We start from the raw sequence: 14877 nt of genomic DNA on the forward strand, positions 1-14877 counted from the left end.
CAGAACCAAAGCCTTTGACTGAAAGGCCGTATGAAACTTAAGAGGCGATGTCCCCTAAGCCCCTGATTTATTTCCCGGTTGGAGAAATCAGGCTGTGGGGATTACCTGGAGCAGAGAGAGCGGTAGGTAAACCCCCTCCCACTCTAACGCCCAGCGCCCCATTTCCCACAGGCTTTTCGCAGCCGAGGGCTGAAGCAACACACCGTAGAAAGGGCCGTTGATGTAGTAATAACCTAGGGCAAGTGGGGCGTTATCTTTCTCGCCCAGGGTTCACAGGTTGGACCCTCCGACCAGGTAACCTGTAGCCAATTGCCTCCACTTTTCCCTCCCTCTGTGTAGGTGTTGGTGGTTTTCTGAATGGGATGTGGGGAGAGAGAGGACGGTTTCCTCACCCTATCCTGGCACTGCCCTGATCTATAGCCCCGTCTTGAGCCTTAAGGATACTGCCAGTAAGGCAGGATGGACTACAGAAGCTTCTTTCCATGGTTCTCTGACGTGGGCCATGGAGCCAGCCTAGCACAGAACAGGGTAACATCAGAGAGGGAGCACCAAAGTCTCTGGAGACAGCAGTGGTCTGTGGCCTCTGCTGACTGGCAGTGACCTTGGGCAGCCCCCGGACACCTTCCCCTAGAGGTTCTTGTCTCTTAAATCCAGTGGCCCAGACCAGGAATCTCTAAGGGCTTTTCTGGAGTGGGATTCTGAATCAGACAGGAGGTTTGCTTTTAAAAAATATATTTGTATTGATTTCAGAGAGGCAGGGGGAGAAAGAGCGGAAGAAACACCTATGATGAGAGAGTTCTCGAGGCAGGAGGTGTTTTTGAGATGTGTTGCTCTCAGCCTTGGAGGCATTTTTGTAATGTATGGTCAGGTTCCAGTCAGCCCACACAGTCTTAGGAGGGAAAGCTGTCTTCAGGCTGGAGGCCTTTCTTAGAGACAGGACTGAGCGTGTGGACAGGAGGAGGCCTGAGAGCAGGCTGAGTAAGGTCCGAAAACAGGTGGGAGAGCCCCATCGCACAGGCTCGCTGGAGCCAGAGAGGAGAGGACCGGGAAGAAGGAAAAGACCCACCTTGCAAAGAGGCAGCCAGAAAAGAGGCAAGGAGTGTGATGGGACCAGATCCTGGGGCCGTTGTGTCAGGAGTTTCTGGAGATTGTGAGGCAGAAACTAGATCATGGAAGGAAATAAAGAGATTCCACAGAAATAATAGGGCCTACGGTTTAAAGTGAAACTGCACTAAAGATTCAGTGAGGCCACAGGGATAGAACCTTCAGTGAGAAGAAGCAAGCTGAAATTGCACTCATTGCTTGTTGACTGTCTGGGTCCCATCCATGTGACTCTTCTCATACCTCATTGCCTGCGAGTATTAATAGAAGAGGTGTGTTTGGAAGTGATTATGCTTGGGTGGCGGACAGGGGGATTGGTGTCGGTGATTAGAGCAAAAGAAGACCCCTGCCAAAGAGGATGGCTTCAAATAGCCGAGAATGGGTTCTCAGTGGGAGGAAAGTCCTGGTCCCAGGAGGGCTCGTGGCCAGGGCCGAGGAGGAGTGAGAGGCTGTGCACTTGGGACTGAGTGAGGATGGTGGTTGGAGTTTGAAGGGGTGACGGGTTTCTAGTAGGAGTCATAAGATGGCTGGCTGCAAGAAGCATTGGGCTCTGGGGCTGAGCATGAGCAGGACTGAGTGCTGACCTCACCTTTTCCTAGAGAAACAACTTCCACACAATCAGTTCAGTGCCATGAAGACAGTATTGGTGACAAGGAAGCGGGTGGACTCACGCCCGAGTGGACCAGGGTGCTTGGCTAGCTGCAGAGGCTTTGTTTCTGGGGAGTTGAGGTTGGCCTGGGACCCAGCAAAGCAAGAAAGGCTTGTGCCCCCAGATGACTTTGTGGGACGGGGCAGTGATATGGACAGTGGTGGTGACCACTGTTACGGTGGTGGCGTGGCTGATACACCTTTTTTGAGAGGCTAATGGAGATATTTCAGCTGGGGAAGAATGAGGGGAGTTGAAAGATTATTGCAACCTAGTGGTAGAAAAAGAAAAATAGTTCAGTTTGTTTAGAGACTGGCTGGGGATTTTGGTGCTAATTTGAGGGCATTGGAGTCAGAGACACAGGAATTCTGATAGCTTTTCCCTGAATCACCCTGACCTCTCCTGTGAGATTAAGAAGTAACTATATCCAAGAGAAGAGCAGAGCAGAGGTTAAAACTATATCCAAAGAGCTGCACAGTGATCAGTGTTCGGTGCCGAGCCCTTTAAATACGAGCTCAGAGCCCGGGAGATGGATCTAAGAAGGGCCTTTCGCTCTTTCCCACCTTCTCCCCTAAATGCCAAAAAGCAAGCCAACAATAAAATAAACCCCCCACACATTAGAAGAGAAGTGGCTGGGCCTCAGTGTCCCACCCAACCCCATGGACTCAGGAAGAGAGAGTGCGGCCGGCCAGTGTGCCTCAGAGAGCCGGCCTGGCCTGACACTGTGTACATGGAGATGGCATGGAGAGGCTGGGAACGGGACACCGGCGTTTGGAAGCACCGTGGGCTGGGCACTAGCAGACACCATCAGTGTCTGCCTCTGCCTCCAGGCAGTGTAAGCAGCAGCTTCTCCTGGGGGGGGGGGGGGCGGGGGAGACATGGGGCAGATGGGCAGAAGGATTCCCCCCCCCCCCAAACTCATTTGAATACACACTATCTTCCCCATTTACATTCAGGTGTGTCCTCCCCATGGGACTGAGGTGGAGAAGGGCCAGACCGAAGCACTGTTTGTGCAGGATTTTTTAAGAAGAATTTTTGTAACTGTGTCAATAAAGCAAGAATTATGCCAAATGCTCAAAATAGTTTACCTATATTCTTTAGGAAAGAGTTTGCTCTGTTAAGCAAATTGATAGTCAAAAGGGAAATGTTAGCCTTTAATAGGAGAGACCTTAGCATCAGTGTTTGCCTGCCAGCGATGAATGAGTAAATACAGCTTTTATGAAAATTGATCTGCCCTTGTGTATAATTGAAAACATAAAGTCACATTTTTTAAAAATATGCATTCCCACGAATTCTGATAACATTTTTCTCTCAGAGAGGAAACTTGGGGAGCTTTGCTATGTTTTAGAAACCCTGAAGCTCACCTTGCTGGCGGCATTTACGGGGTTAGCCTCTAAGGAGGCAGTTTGGCAGTGTGTACTAGGAAGTACACATGCCTTTTGATTTGTTAAGTATGCTCCTTGCAACTTACTCCGTGAATAGACTCCCACATGGGCAAAATGTCTCATGTTCGAGGCAGCATTGTTTGGAAAAGCAAGTTAAAGGAAACAAAGTGAACAGAATATATAGTAGGACACCTTTTACATATAGATAGATAGATAGATAGATAGAGATATATGTGTGTATGTACATATATTTAAATATATATGTGTGTGTGTATGTATATATGGGGGTGAGAATACATATGTGTACAATATTTCTGAAAGTATAAAGAAGTCTAACATTGGTTGTCAGTGCGCTGGAGAGCTGTGGCTGGAGTGGGGAGAAAAGCTGTGTGATTGGGGAGGAGGGGAATAGGGGAAATGTCTGGAAGCTGGTGGCTGTGGGGTGGGGATGAAGGGGCAGAAAGATAAAAGGAAAAGAGGCAGGCTCAGAGTGAAGGAAAGTAGAAATGATAAAAGTAGGAGGAAAAGGTAAATGGATAGAGGGAGACTACGTCAGCTATTAAAGCATTAAGTGAACACATGCAGCAATTACGTATTGACCTCCTGCTCTGCCGGGCCCAGGGCTCAGCCCTGAACAGGATGGACTCCGGCCTGCCTCCTGGATCTCCCCTCCCCACCCCCATCACTGTGCCATTGGAGCGCCTTGTGCAGACCTCCCTGTCACCCGATACAGCCAAAAAGCCGCTGTGTTTGCGGGCCGCACACAGCAGCCGGCTCAGCGGTGCGCAGTGAGCTGGTGCCGGAGATAAAGGGGGCGCCTGCTCCTTCCAGGAAACACCTGTCGGACGTTGGAGCCCAACTGCTCTCCCTTATCTGACTGCTGCACCTCCACCTAGCCTCACAGTTGGGCACTTGAGTCCCTGTTTTGCATATTGTTTTCCTTATTATATAACTACCTTATAGGATTCCTGCTACAGGACTTCATCTGAGTTTGGGACAATTACTGATCAGGGAAGAGGGGGAGAGCCTAAGTTCTACAAGTATTAACATGTTAGATCTGTCTCTGTTAATCAATTTGAAAAGTTGGACGTAAGATTGTGAATTAGATCTGTGTATGTGACTTTGTCTCCTTAGAGCAAGCATGTCAAACTCACAGGCTCACACAGGCCAAATAAACAAGGCTTAAGCTTATGTGGGCTGCAAAAGAACAAAAGCTTCAATTTTCATAGAAACGTAGGTTTATTTTGATAGAGGCATGCTGAATACAAAGGGCTGAAATAAATGAGTAATCGTGAACATAAAATAATAAAAATTAATATTTTTTTCTTGAACATTAACTTACCAGACACTGAATAACTGCACAAATTAATAAGTATAACTCAAATAAACCTATTTTTCTTATTCTATGAAAGCAAAATATTTCCTGGTGCACACACCATACTAGTCAATACAAGACTAATGATGAGGCAGTCGGCTGCTAAAATCTTCGCTGCTGGTATTATTGGAGAGAAATGGTGCGCCTGTGCTTAAGGCAAATGAATGCAACATGATTATAGTGATCAGTCATTAGTGAACGTTGTTCGTTATTAATAATCATGTGTAACAGGATATTGTAAAAATTAAGATACGAAATTTTTATTAAAATGTTTCTTACATACCATTATATTGGCTGGGCCACAGAAAGTATTAGTTTGGGCCGCAAGCTTGACATGCTTGTCTTAGGGGGACAACAGGACAAAAAGGAGACCGCAAAGACTACTTCTTTGGGAATATTGTGCTCTGTGTCTGGGGATAGAGTTTACATTTGGGGATAGGTTTTTTTAAGTGTTTGGAAGAGGGCAGTCCTGAATCCGTGGGTTAATCCACCTGTCCTTCCAGGACAGATGACACTGAATGATGAAATGTTTGCCAGGCAGAGAGGAAGGAAGGCAGTTTAGGCAAAGCAGACATTTGGAGCAGAAGCGTGGAGGTGTGAAAGAGCGAGGTCTGCCTGCAGGCAGGAGTGCAGCTCTGGCTGAAGCCGTGAGTCCAGGAGAGGAGCTGAGGAGGTTGAGAGGGGAGATATAGGAGAGGTGCCCAGACTCCAGGAATGGCCTTGTGACAGGTAAAGAAGGTGACATTCTCTGAGCCATTGTGCTTCAAACTTTTTTCCCATGTGAGAGCAGAATGGAAATAGCACACTCTGGAAGGAGGGAGGGAAGGAGAGTTAGTCCCAAACCCTTACCCCCCCCCCCTTTTGTGTGTGTGTGTGTGTGTGTGTGTGTGTGTGTGTGTTTTGTTTTGTTTTGTTTTTGTTTGTGTTTTTTGTTTTTTGCTTTTTATCTGACCTATGCAGGTTTTGCATTCTGCTGCAGTGAGTGTTTGCTATTTATAAGAGGTGTTTCTGATTACTTATTCTTTCATAAATATGATGCTACTCACACCTACTTGAACCCAGGGTTAGTGACTGTAGGTAGGCAGTGAGGAGCCTGTGAAGAGTTTTAGGCAAGGAGGGGAAGCCATTATTTTGGAGACCTGTAGAAGAGAGGACTGAGCGACAGACTAGGAGGAAAGAACAGCTTTGACTAGGAGTGTGGCATGCTTACCTGGGTGACTCCTCACAGCAACTTGTGGGAGAGGGGCGGTGAGGAGATGGAAGCCCACAAAGGTCGCACTGCCAGTGCGTGTGGAGGCAGGAACGTTACCCTGGACTTTCCGACATTAGGCTGGGCCCTTCCCATGCACTTCACCGCCTCTAGGAGGCCGAGAGCCAGCAGGCTCTTGTAGTTCAGGTAAGAGGTGAGGACCCGACTAGGGTAGAGGAGAGAGAAGCAAGGAGAGAATGAACTAAAGAGAGATTAAAGAGCATGCAGTGACTTCCTGGATGTGGTTGGGAGGAGGAAAAAGAAAGGGGATTCCAGATTCATGGGTGGGTAATGTTTGCCCTTAAGCTGTGATTGAATGAGAAAACAAGACCTCAGGAGGGAGGTCTTGGCTTGTAGTGCCTGTGATAGAAAGCTTGAGTGGGTCCGAGAGTCCCCCAAGACTGCATTGTAACAGCCAAGAAGACAAGTGAGCTCAACGGGGCCCGGGGATCATTATCTTTCAGGTTTGTTTGCAGAGACTGCACCGGAGGGCCAGGGAAGAAGAGAGAGGAATCGAGCTGGAATATCTTGAGCAGCTTCATGGTCAACACGAGGCCTGGCTTGTTCACAAGACCACCAAGTAAGTGGAGGAGAGAGCAGCAGACAGAGTGCCTCTCCACTGTCAGCCCTTCAGATACTAGTTCAACAGGCAGCGCATGGGCAGTTCAGGACGTCCGGGAAGTGGCTGGAAATGTCTAGCATTCTCCAGCTCAGAAATGTAATATTGGTGTAATCTGTATATTCCAAGAGACTTTATTAGGTCCTGTTTCCCCAGCTTTCTATTTTTTTAAAGTTCCACTGGGTTGAACATGGTGATTGGTGATGATGATGTAGCTGGCTCAGGTGAAGGGCTAAAAAATTGTAGAGAAATTAAGTTGACATTCCTAGTTTTGGCCTTTCCTCCTTTCAGGTGTGGTATGCTGTCCACTTAAAATGTTTGGGGCTCTCAAGAATAAAAAGAAATGTCAGCCTTTGTCTTTCCAGCTAATTTTATTGAATTTTTTAATGACTAAATGATATTTCTTTTCTTTTTATCCTCACCCAATGGTATGTTTATTGATTTTAGAGAGTGAGGAAGGGAGGGAAACATTAATGTGAGAGAGAAACATTGATTGGTTGCCTCCCTATACACTCTGACCAGAGACCGAACCCACAACCTAGGTATGTGCCCTGACCAAGAATTGAATTGATCAGCACGGGAGCTTTGACCTGCTCCGTTTCCGACCTGGGCCGGTTCACCCCTCCTTAGGCAACCTGGTGGCCCCCCGCTCCCGGGAGGTCACCATATTGATGCCGAACTTAGTGCGGACACCTGATCGGCATAGCGCACTACAGCCCAGAACTCCTGGACTCAAGCGATCCTCCAGCCTCAGCCTCCCGAGTAGCTGGGACTACAGGCGCGCGCCACCGCGCCCGGCAAGAATTGAATTGAACCGACAACCTTTTGGTATACGAGATGATGCTCCAAACAATTGAGCCACCTTGCAAGGGCTAAATTTTATGTGTGTGTGTGTGTGTGTGTGTGTGTGTGTTTTTATCAACTTTTTTAGAGAAAAAGGAAGGGAGAGGAAGGGACAGAGGGAGGAGGTGGGGATGGAAGAAAGGAGGGAGAGAGAAAGAGAGAGAGAGAGAAAGCCATCAGTGTGTGAGAGTCAACTGCTTCCTGAATGTCCACTACTGGGGATCAAGCCCACAATTCAGGCATGTGCCCTGACTGGAAATTGTACCAGAGACCTTTTGGTGCATGGGACAATGCTCAACCAACTGAGCCACACTGGCCAGGGCTAAATTATGTTTCCTTGGGTGACAGAATTTTTTTTGCATCCTGGTAACAATTTAAAACATATTAATTGGTTTATTCATTTATTTATTTATTTCACTTTTTATTGAATTTATTGGGTTGGCATTAGTTAATATATTTATACTAGAGACCCAGTGCATGGGTGGAGTCAGGCTGGCACATCGGGGCCAGGCCTAGCCCCCCCATCAGGCTGATCAGGGCTGGGCTGGCTGGGGGGAGGGGCGCGGTGATTGGCTGGGGGCCCTGCCCCCAATTGGGGAGGGGAGGCCTATTGGGGGCGGGTCTGGCTGTGGGGAGGGGCTGTGGGTGGTGGGCAGGTCAAGCCCTCCTCAGATTGGGGGGGGGGGGCTGATCAGGGGCCAACGGCCTGGGGGAGGAGCCATGAGTGGTTGGCTGGCCGGCCCTGTCCCTGATTGGAGGTGGGGGGAATGATTGGGGGCTGACTGGGGGAAGGAGCTGTGGGCTGATTGGGGTGATAAGGGCCGACTGTGGGAAGGGGCCATGGGAGGTAGGCAGACCCCCCCCACCACCACCACCAGTCTGGCCAGTTCGCTGGCCTCAGTGGGCATCATAGCAACCTGATGTTGCAATTGTTACAACGTTCTGTGTTTTATATATATAGATAGGTTTCAGGTGTACAATTCTACAATACATCATCTGTATATTATATTGTGTGTTCACCACCCCAAGTCAAGGCTCCTTCCATCATCATTTATCCTGCCTATATCCTCTTCTACCTTCCCTAACCCCTCTTTCCTTCTGGTAATCACCATATTGTTGTCTGTGTCTGAGGTTTTTATTTATTTGTTTGTTTGTTTTGCTTAATCCCTTCACATATTTCACCCAGCCCCATATGAATTTTTTTTTAAATATATTTTTATTGATAGTATTACAGATATCTCCCATCCCCCCCCTTTTCCCTCTTTCCACCTCTATCCAGCCCTCTCCCTCCTCCACCCTGGGCTTCACCACCCTATTGCCTGTCCATGGATTATGCATATCTATATATGTAAAAGCCTATGCGACCGTTATGATTGGTCCACTGCTCGACTGGTTGACCAGTCCTTATGACATGCACTGACCATTGACATGCACTAACAATTGCAACATCCGTTGTAACAATTGCAACATCCGGTTGACTCTCAACACAGGAGCTGCCCCCTGGTGGTCATTGTGCTCCGACAGCCAACCTCCTGTGTTTCCCTCCCTACCCCCTTCTCCGGGCCCCAGTAGGCCCCAGTGGGCCCCAGTGGGCCCCAGTCACCCCAGTGAGGACTGGGCAAGATGGCCCTGATCTCTGTCCAGGCCGAGGGCCCCCACCTGTGCACAAATTCATGCACCAGGCCCATAAGGTCTTTGGGTTATCTCTTCTTGTACCCCCAACCCCACATTGAGGTATGTTCCATGCCTCCACGTGAATTGTTTTAAAACTGCTGTTTACATGCCACTTCATTGAGGAGCCATGTGACTTTAGATAAGTCCCCTGAATTATTAAGAGGATCTGAAGCTTGGCTCAGCTTCCTTTTTTCTGTTCCCTAAATGCTCATGCTCCATACAGGCTCCACTCAGAGACTCTGCTGAACATCCCAGTGCTGGTGTTGGATGTCAATGATGATTTTTCTGAAGATGCAACCAAAGAAGAAGAATTAATGAAAAAGGTGGGAACTGCTTTCTAATGGTTTTCCTTTAGTATGTTTCTAATGTTTTTTTTTAGTATGTTTATTGATTTTCAGAGAGAGGAAGGGAAAGGGATAGATAGATAGAAACATCAATGAGAGAGAAACATCGTCAGTTGACTGCCTCATGCATGCCCCTACTGGGGATCAAGCCTGCAACCAGGGCATGTGCTCTGACTGGGAATGGAACCAGTGACCTTTGGTGAATGGGTCGACGCTCAACCACTGAGCCACACCAGCAGGGTCCCTTTATTGCACTTTTTCTATTTGCTTCAGACCTTGATATAATGGGTCTTGTGCTTTATGCCTCAACCTGCATTGCACATTCCAAAGTTTGTGGAGCCTTGTACAAGTTACAATATAATCCAGATTTTCTAAAATATTTTGGGCTAATTGTTAAATAATTGACTTGCAATACATGCTTCCCAACTAACTTCCTCCTCTCGGGTATTGAAGACTTCTCAGTTCTGTTCCCGGCTCTGTCACTTGATATCGTGTGGCTTTGGGCAGGTCACATTTCCTCTCTTCCCTTCTTCAGAAAAACTCATGGGCTTAGCCACCTCTGCATTGTGGATGGACTGTTGTATAGTCTGCTGAAACGTGAAGCTGAACTTTGGGTTTCCTCTTTCCCGCAGATACACACCTTTGTAAATACTTTGTAGCCAATGCTAGGATGTTGTGGCTGTGAAGTGGGCTTCTCGGACTTTCTGAAGCTAGAAAAACACGGAGTCAGCGACCTCTCCACCCCACCCCCATCGCCTTGTGCTCCAGTGCTCTGACACCCCACTGTGGTTTCTGTTACCTAAGACTTTTGCCATGGTCTTCTTTTGTATCTCAAAGTCTTCTAAAATAAAGTTTATTTAAGTTTTGTTTATGCTGCTAATCCCGTTGTCATTTATTTCAGCATGTGTCTGTTGGTGCCTGCTCTGACCTCCCCTCCAAACTAGCCATTTTCACCTGGGAAAAGTCTTAGCTTTTTTTCTTGAATCCTTCACCAACCAGACATTCCAGGACAGGAATTGCTCCCGGGACCCTAACCAGGCCCTGCCATAGGCACGAAGAAGGGCAGTAAGTGGCTCAGGAGGGGTGGGTGCTCAGGTGTGAGGCCCCGGAGCCAGGAAGTGAAGCCCGAACTCAGGAAGCCCCCTTCTCTCTTCCCATCCAGCACCTGGTGTGGAGAATGGGGTGGAGGTTCAGACCTTGGTCCTGGAGTTGAAGAATGTGACAAAAGAGAGAGAGGGAGGCGGGGAGAGAACAGATCAGGAGCCCACAAGCTCAGTGTCTAATACTGAGGGTTTGGGCGTCCTGTCATCGTGGCCTGCTCCACACACCTTACCCAGTGAACTGCAGGCGACCTTAACGGAGGGACCTGTCTATGCTGGAAAGAAAAAAAATGTTTTATGTTGCACTCTGAGCTTCAAGGACAAGTTATTGTTAAGAGAGAAAAGTACGTGGCTTGATAACATCAAAATCCTCCATTGCAAGAAGCCTGCAGGTCCGTGAGTCACCGAGAGCAGAGTTCCTGCCCCGAGCCCTTGACAGCCGTGCAGGCGCACACGCAGAGAAACGAGTGCGTCTGGACTCCAACTGTCCGGGAAGTCAGAAACCCACTCTCCGTCATGCTTGGGAAATGAGTGTGGGATTGGGTTCTAACAAACGTGATGTTTTGAAAAAGCAGCACAGCATTTCTTAATTCTACTTAAAAATGTTTTCAGCTTTATTGAGGTATAATTCACATACCATATATAAGGCACCCATTTAAAGTGAACAGTCAGTGGTTTTTAGTGTAGTCATAGGGTTGTGCAACCATCACCACAATCAGTTCCGAAGTGTTTCCTCAGCCCAGAAAGAAGTGCCATGACAATTAGTCACTCACTCCCCACCTCCCACCCCCAACACCCCCGGTCAGCCCAGTCCTGCCCCGGGCAGCCACCCATCTTCTTTTGTCTCAGTAGATGTACCTATTCTTGACATTTCATGTAAATGGAATCCGATCATAGGTGGCCTTTTGTGACTGGCTTCTTTCATTTTTATTAATTCTTGTATTAATTTTTATGTATGTTTTAATTGAGGAATTCAAGAGCATTCTTTTGCGTGTGCAAGTCTAGTTTACTTGTCCCAACACCATTTTTAGGAAGATTAATCTTCTCTCCCATGGAGTCACCCAGTCAGAAGTCTGTCCCACTGGTTCTTGTGTTTGTTCTCTGCCTCAGGCTTTGGACAAGACCAGGAATTAATCCAGGGTGATAGGTGTGTTTTGGAAACTCATTGGTCTTGATCCTTTAGCTTTAAGGGTGGGTCCTTGGCTTTAATTCCTATTTATGCTTCTAGGAACCAATAATGTAGAAATCACCCGTAAACCCAGCCCTCACCCTTCAATTCATTCAATCAACAGGTATGGGTGTCTGCCAAGTGCTAGAGAGCATGGAGATAGCGGTGGACACCACAGAGGGAGACGTGTCTTCACCTCACAGGACTTGTATCTAATGGAGAAGGTGATAGACACTGAACAAATAATTGCAGGTGTGGTGAGTGCTTCGCAAGGAAAAACAGGTGTCGTGTGGAGGTCCGTAACAGAAGGGACCAACAAGCTGGGACAGCCCCCTGGTGACAGTGCTGAATTCTGAAGAATGAATGGAGTAGAGTCTTCAGGCAGAGAAAAAAGGCATGTGCCCAAGTCTTTCTGTGAGAATGAGACGTTAGGACCAGACTGTCAAAACCAGATGAGGTTAGTGAGTTTAGTAAGAACATACTTCCCTCCACATGGCCTGGAAAGAGTGAATACTTTGATGAGGAGCAGTAGCTTGGGACTGTAAGTCCCGGGGGAAGGATGGGTGTGGGAGAAGTGTTGAAATGGTGACCAGAACTGCACTATCAGGCCAGTCTGGGTGGCGGTCCTCCAGAGTCAGATAACTTGAATTAACAGATAAAAATAGCTATGTCTCTTTCTGGCTTAGGATGTGCTAAAACCTGCCATCTGGAACCAGACTATTACCTTGAAGGGTTTATAGCATGGACTGAGGTTGTGAAAGTTCTCAAACTCAGGCTTTCACCGTGAAGGGAGAAAGTGATAGTTCAGGTGAAAGAGGCTGTCATATGCAAATACTAGACTCACAGGGAAAAGGAAGCAAGAAATAACATGCTTTAAATTCCAAAGACCAGTGCAGCCCTTCAGCCCTCCCTCTAAAGAGTAGGCGGTTTAAGTCTCAGGACCACTCTCCCTCGCAGCGTGCTCCTTGTTGGTCTCTTCCGGCTGCCTCGCTGCTTGGTGGCCCTTTCTGTCTCCTCGGCTGACTCATCCTCCGTGTGTTGATGGCCCCAGGCACCCTTGACTCACTTTTTTCCTCACTCCTCTGGGCCATCTTGCATTCATCTGCTGCTGCCATACCAAATGGCCACCAACATGGCTAAACACAGCACAGACATGTCCCCTCGCCGTTCCATAGGTCAGCACTCACTGGGCTAAAAACCAGTCACCAACAAGGCTGCCTTCCTCTCTGGAGGCTCCCGAGGGGCATGCTTCCTTACTGTTTTCACCTCCGGAAGGCTGCCCACAGGCCTGGGCTTGCAACCCCTCCCTCCATCTTCAAAGCCGGCAGCATGGCACCTCTGACTCTTCTTCCACCGTCACATCTGTCTGACACAGCCAGGAAAGGTCCTCTGCGTTCAAGGGTCCACATGATGACACTGCACTCACCTGGATGAGCAGCCATTCTCACCAAGGTCCTTAGCCTTCGTGCACCCGCAGAGCCCCTTTGCTAGTGCCGAGCTTTCCCAGGGGCCAGGAATGAGGGTGTGCCTGTCTTTGGGGGCTGCTGTTCTGCCTTCCACAGATCTCCAACGCTGACGTCGCTGGTGCTATTGTCCTGGGGTGAGGGCTTTTGCAAAACTTGGAAATGTCACGGAAAATGAATCATTTGCAATAGCGGAGGGAATAGCACAAAGACCTCCCGAATCCTCATTACCCATGTCCTGGCCCGAGCAGCCTAAGACCGTAGGAACAAACCTGCAGTCTGACAAAATCAGACTTCTTAACTCATCGCCACAAAGGAGACCACACACAAAGGAACTGCGGGGGGGCGTCTCACCAAACAGGCAGAGAGCAAGTCACAGGGTTTGGGGGAAGGATGGAGTTTAGGTAAAATTTAAACACAGCCGTGTTTTCATAGGCCCCGAGCACAGCAGGAGTCAACATCTGGGCTGACCCGCGCCAGCAGACCCGGGGTCATCTTCAAAAGCGCAAAGTGAAGACGAACTGGGACATTGTGTTCAGACGCCCCCCCGTCGCCGGGGCTCTGAAGCCGGGGTGCACATCAAGGCCGCTTCCCCGTGTCAAAGTGACTTAGATCCTCCTGGCAGCAGAGGGGAGTTTCATTTTTGCTGATAAAATTTCAAACAGCAGAGTTTCTGATGGCGTCACGTCAGAGAACAGGGTTTCTCAGGGAGTCAGAGAGCAGCAGTCACTCAGGCAAGGGTGGTTCTGACACTCCAGCTGCAGCTGCCCTGGGGGAGAATATTGTTTCCTGGGAGCTCTGTACCTATGTCTGTCCTCCCAGCCCCATGAATGTCGGCGTGTTTTTCCCTCATCTGAGCTAATTTTGCTTTTTCCGCCCACTCCGGTGATCACTCATAGCCAATTTTGTCTCACCTATAGCCTACCTGCTGTTCTCAGAGTCTCTTGAAGCAAATCCCAGACAGGAAGTGGTTTTTAAAGCTAGAGCCATGTGGACCTGTGGCTGTCATCACCCGGACATCCCTTATGCTCACTGCGTACGGAACAGCGTTCTCATCCCACCTCCACCTGAGCCAACACAGCCTGCTTCTCCTGCGTCTGCTTCTCCTGCTTCTGCTTGCCCACTTGATTCCATCAGAAGCCTGGGAGCCATCATTGCCCCTCCAACTCTCTTCTCACTCCCCGTCTCACCAAATTCTGCCTGCTCATCGCTGCAGTCCTCAAATCACTGCTCTGTTTCTCTAGGCCTGTGGTCGGCAAACTGTGGCTTTTGAGCCACGTGCGGCTCTTTGGCCCCTTGTGCATGGCTCTTCCACAAAATACCACGGCCTGGGCAAGTCTATTTTGAAGAAGTGGCATTAGAAGAAGTTTAAGTTTAGCTCTAACCGGTTTGACTCAGTGGATAGAGTGCTGGCCTGCAGACCCAAAGGTCCCAGGTTCGATTCCAGTCAAGGGCATTTACCTTGGTTGCAGGTACGTACCCGGTGGGGAGTGTGCTGGAGGCAGCTGATGGATGTTTCTCTCTCATCGATGTTTCTAGCTCTCTATCCCTCTCCCTTTCTCTCTGTAAAGAATCAATAAAATATATATTTTAAAAGAAGTTTAAGTTTAAAAAATTTGGCTCTCAAAAGAAATTGCAATTGCTGTACTGTTGATATTTGGCTCTGTTGACTAATGAGTTTGCCGACCACTGCTCTAGTTGAAGGTGCCCAATTTCCACCTTTCCCCATCTCTTTCCCGAGTCACCCCAACTCAGTCCTGGGCCAAAAAGATCCAAGGTTGCTATGCCCCTCAGCCCTTGCTGGGCAGAGCTGCCATGTTTTTATAACCCTGTCTCCCCACACTCATTCCAGAAAACTTGCAAGGCTCCCCACGGTTCCGGAATATAGTTTGTGTTTCCCACACGATGGG

The 14877-nt window shown here is 48.5% G+C and overlaps 1 protein-coding gene across 2 annotated transcripts in view; it reads left to right on the forward strand.

Annotated features, from left to right (window-relative positions):
* Window positions 1-10107, forward strand: part of DGUOK (deoxyguanosine kinase) — a 32931-nt gene extending 22824 nt beyond the window's left edge. For both annotated transcript variants that reach the window (XM_084901312.1, XM_084901313.1), the window contains 3 exons: window positions 6221-6336; window positions 9116-9215; window positions 9869-10107. In XM_084901312.1, coding sequence (XP_084757438.1) covers window positions 6221-6336; window positions 9116-9215; window positions 9869-9895 — 243 coding nt within the window. In that variant the 3' untranslated portion in view covers window positions 9896-10107. The remainder of the gene's footprint in view (window positions 1-6220; window positions 6337-9115; window positions 9216-9868) is intronic.
* Window positions 10108-14877: the final 4770 nt, after the last annotated feature.

This window comes from Pipistrellus hanaki (genome assembly GCF_964339955.1).
Source record: "Pipistrellus hanaki genome assembly, chromosome: 12".
NCBI classification, from domain to species: domain Eukaryota; kingdom Metazoa; phylum Chordata; class Mammalia; order Chiroptera; family Vespertilionidae; genus Pipistrellus; species Pipistrellus hanaki.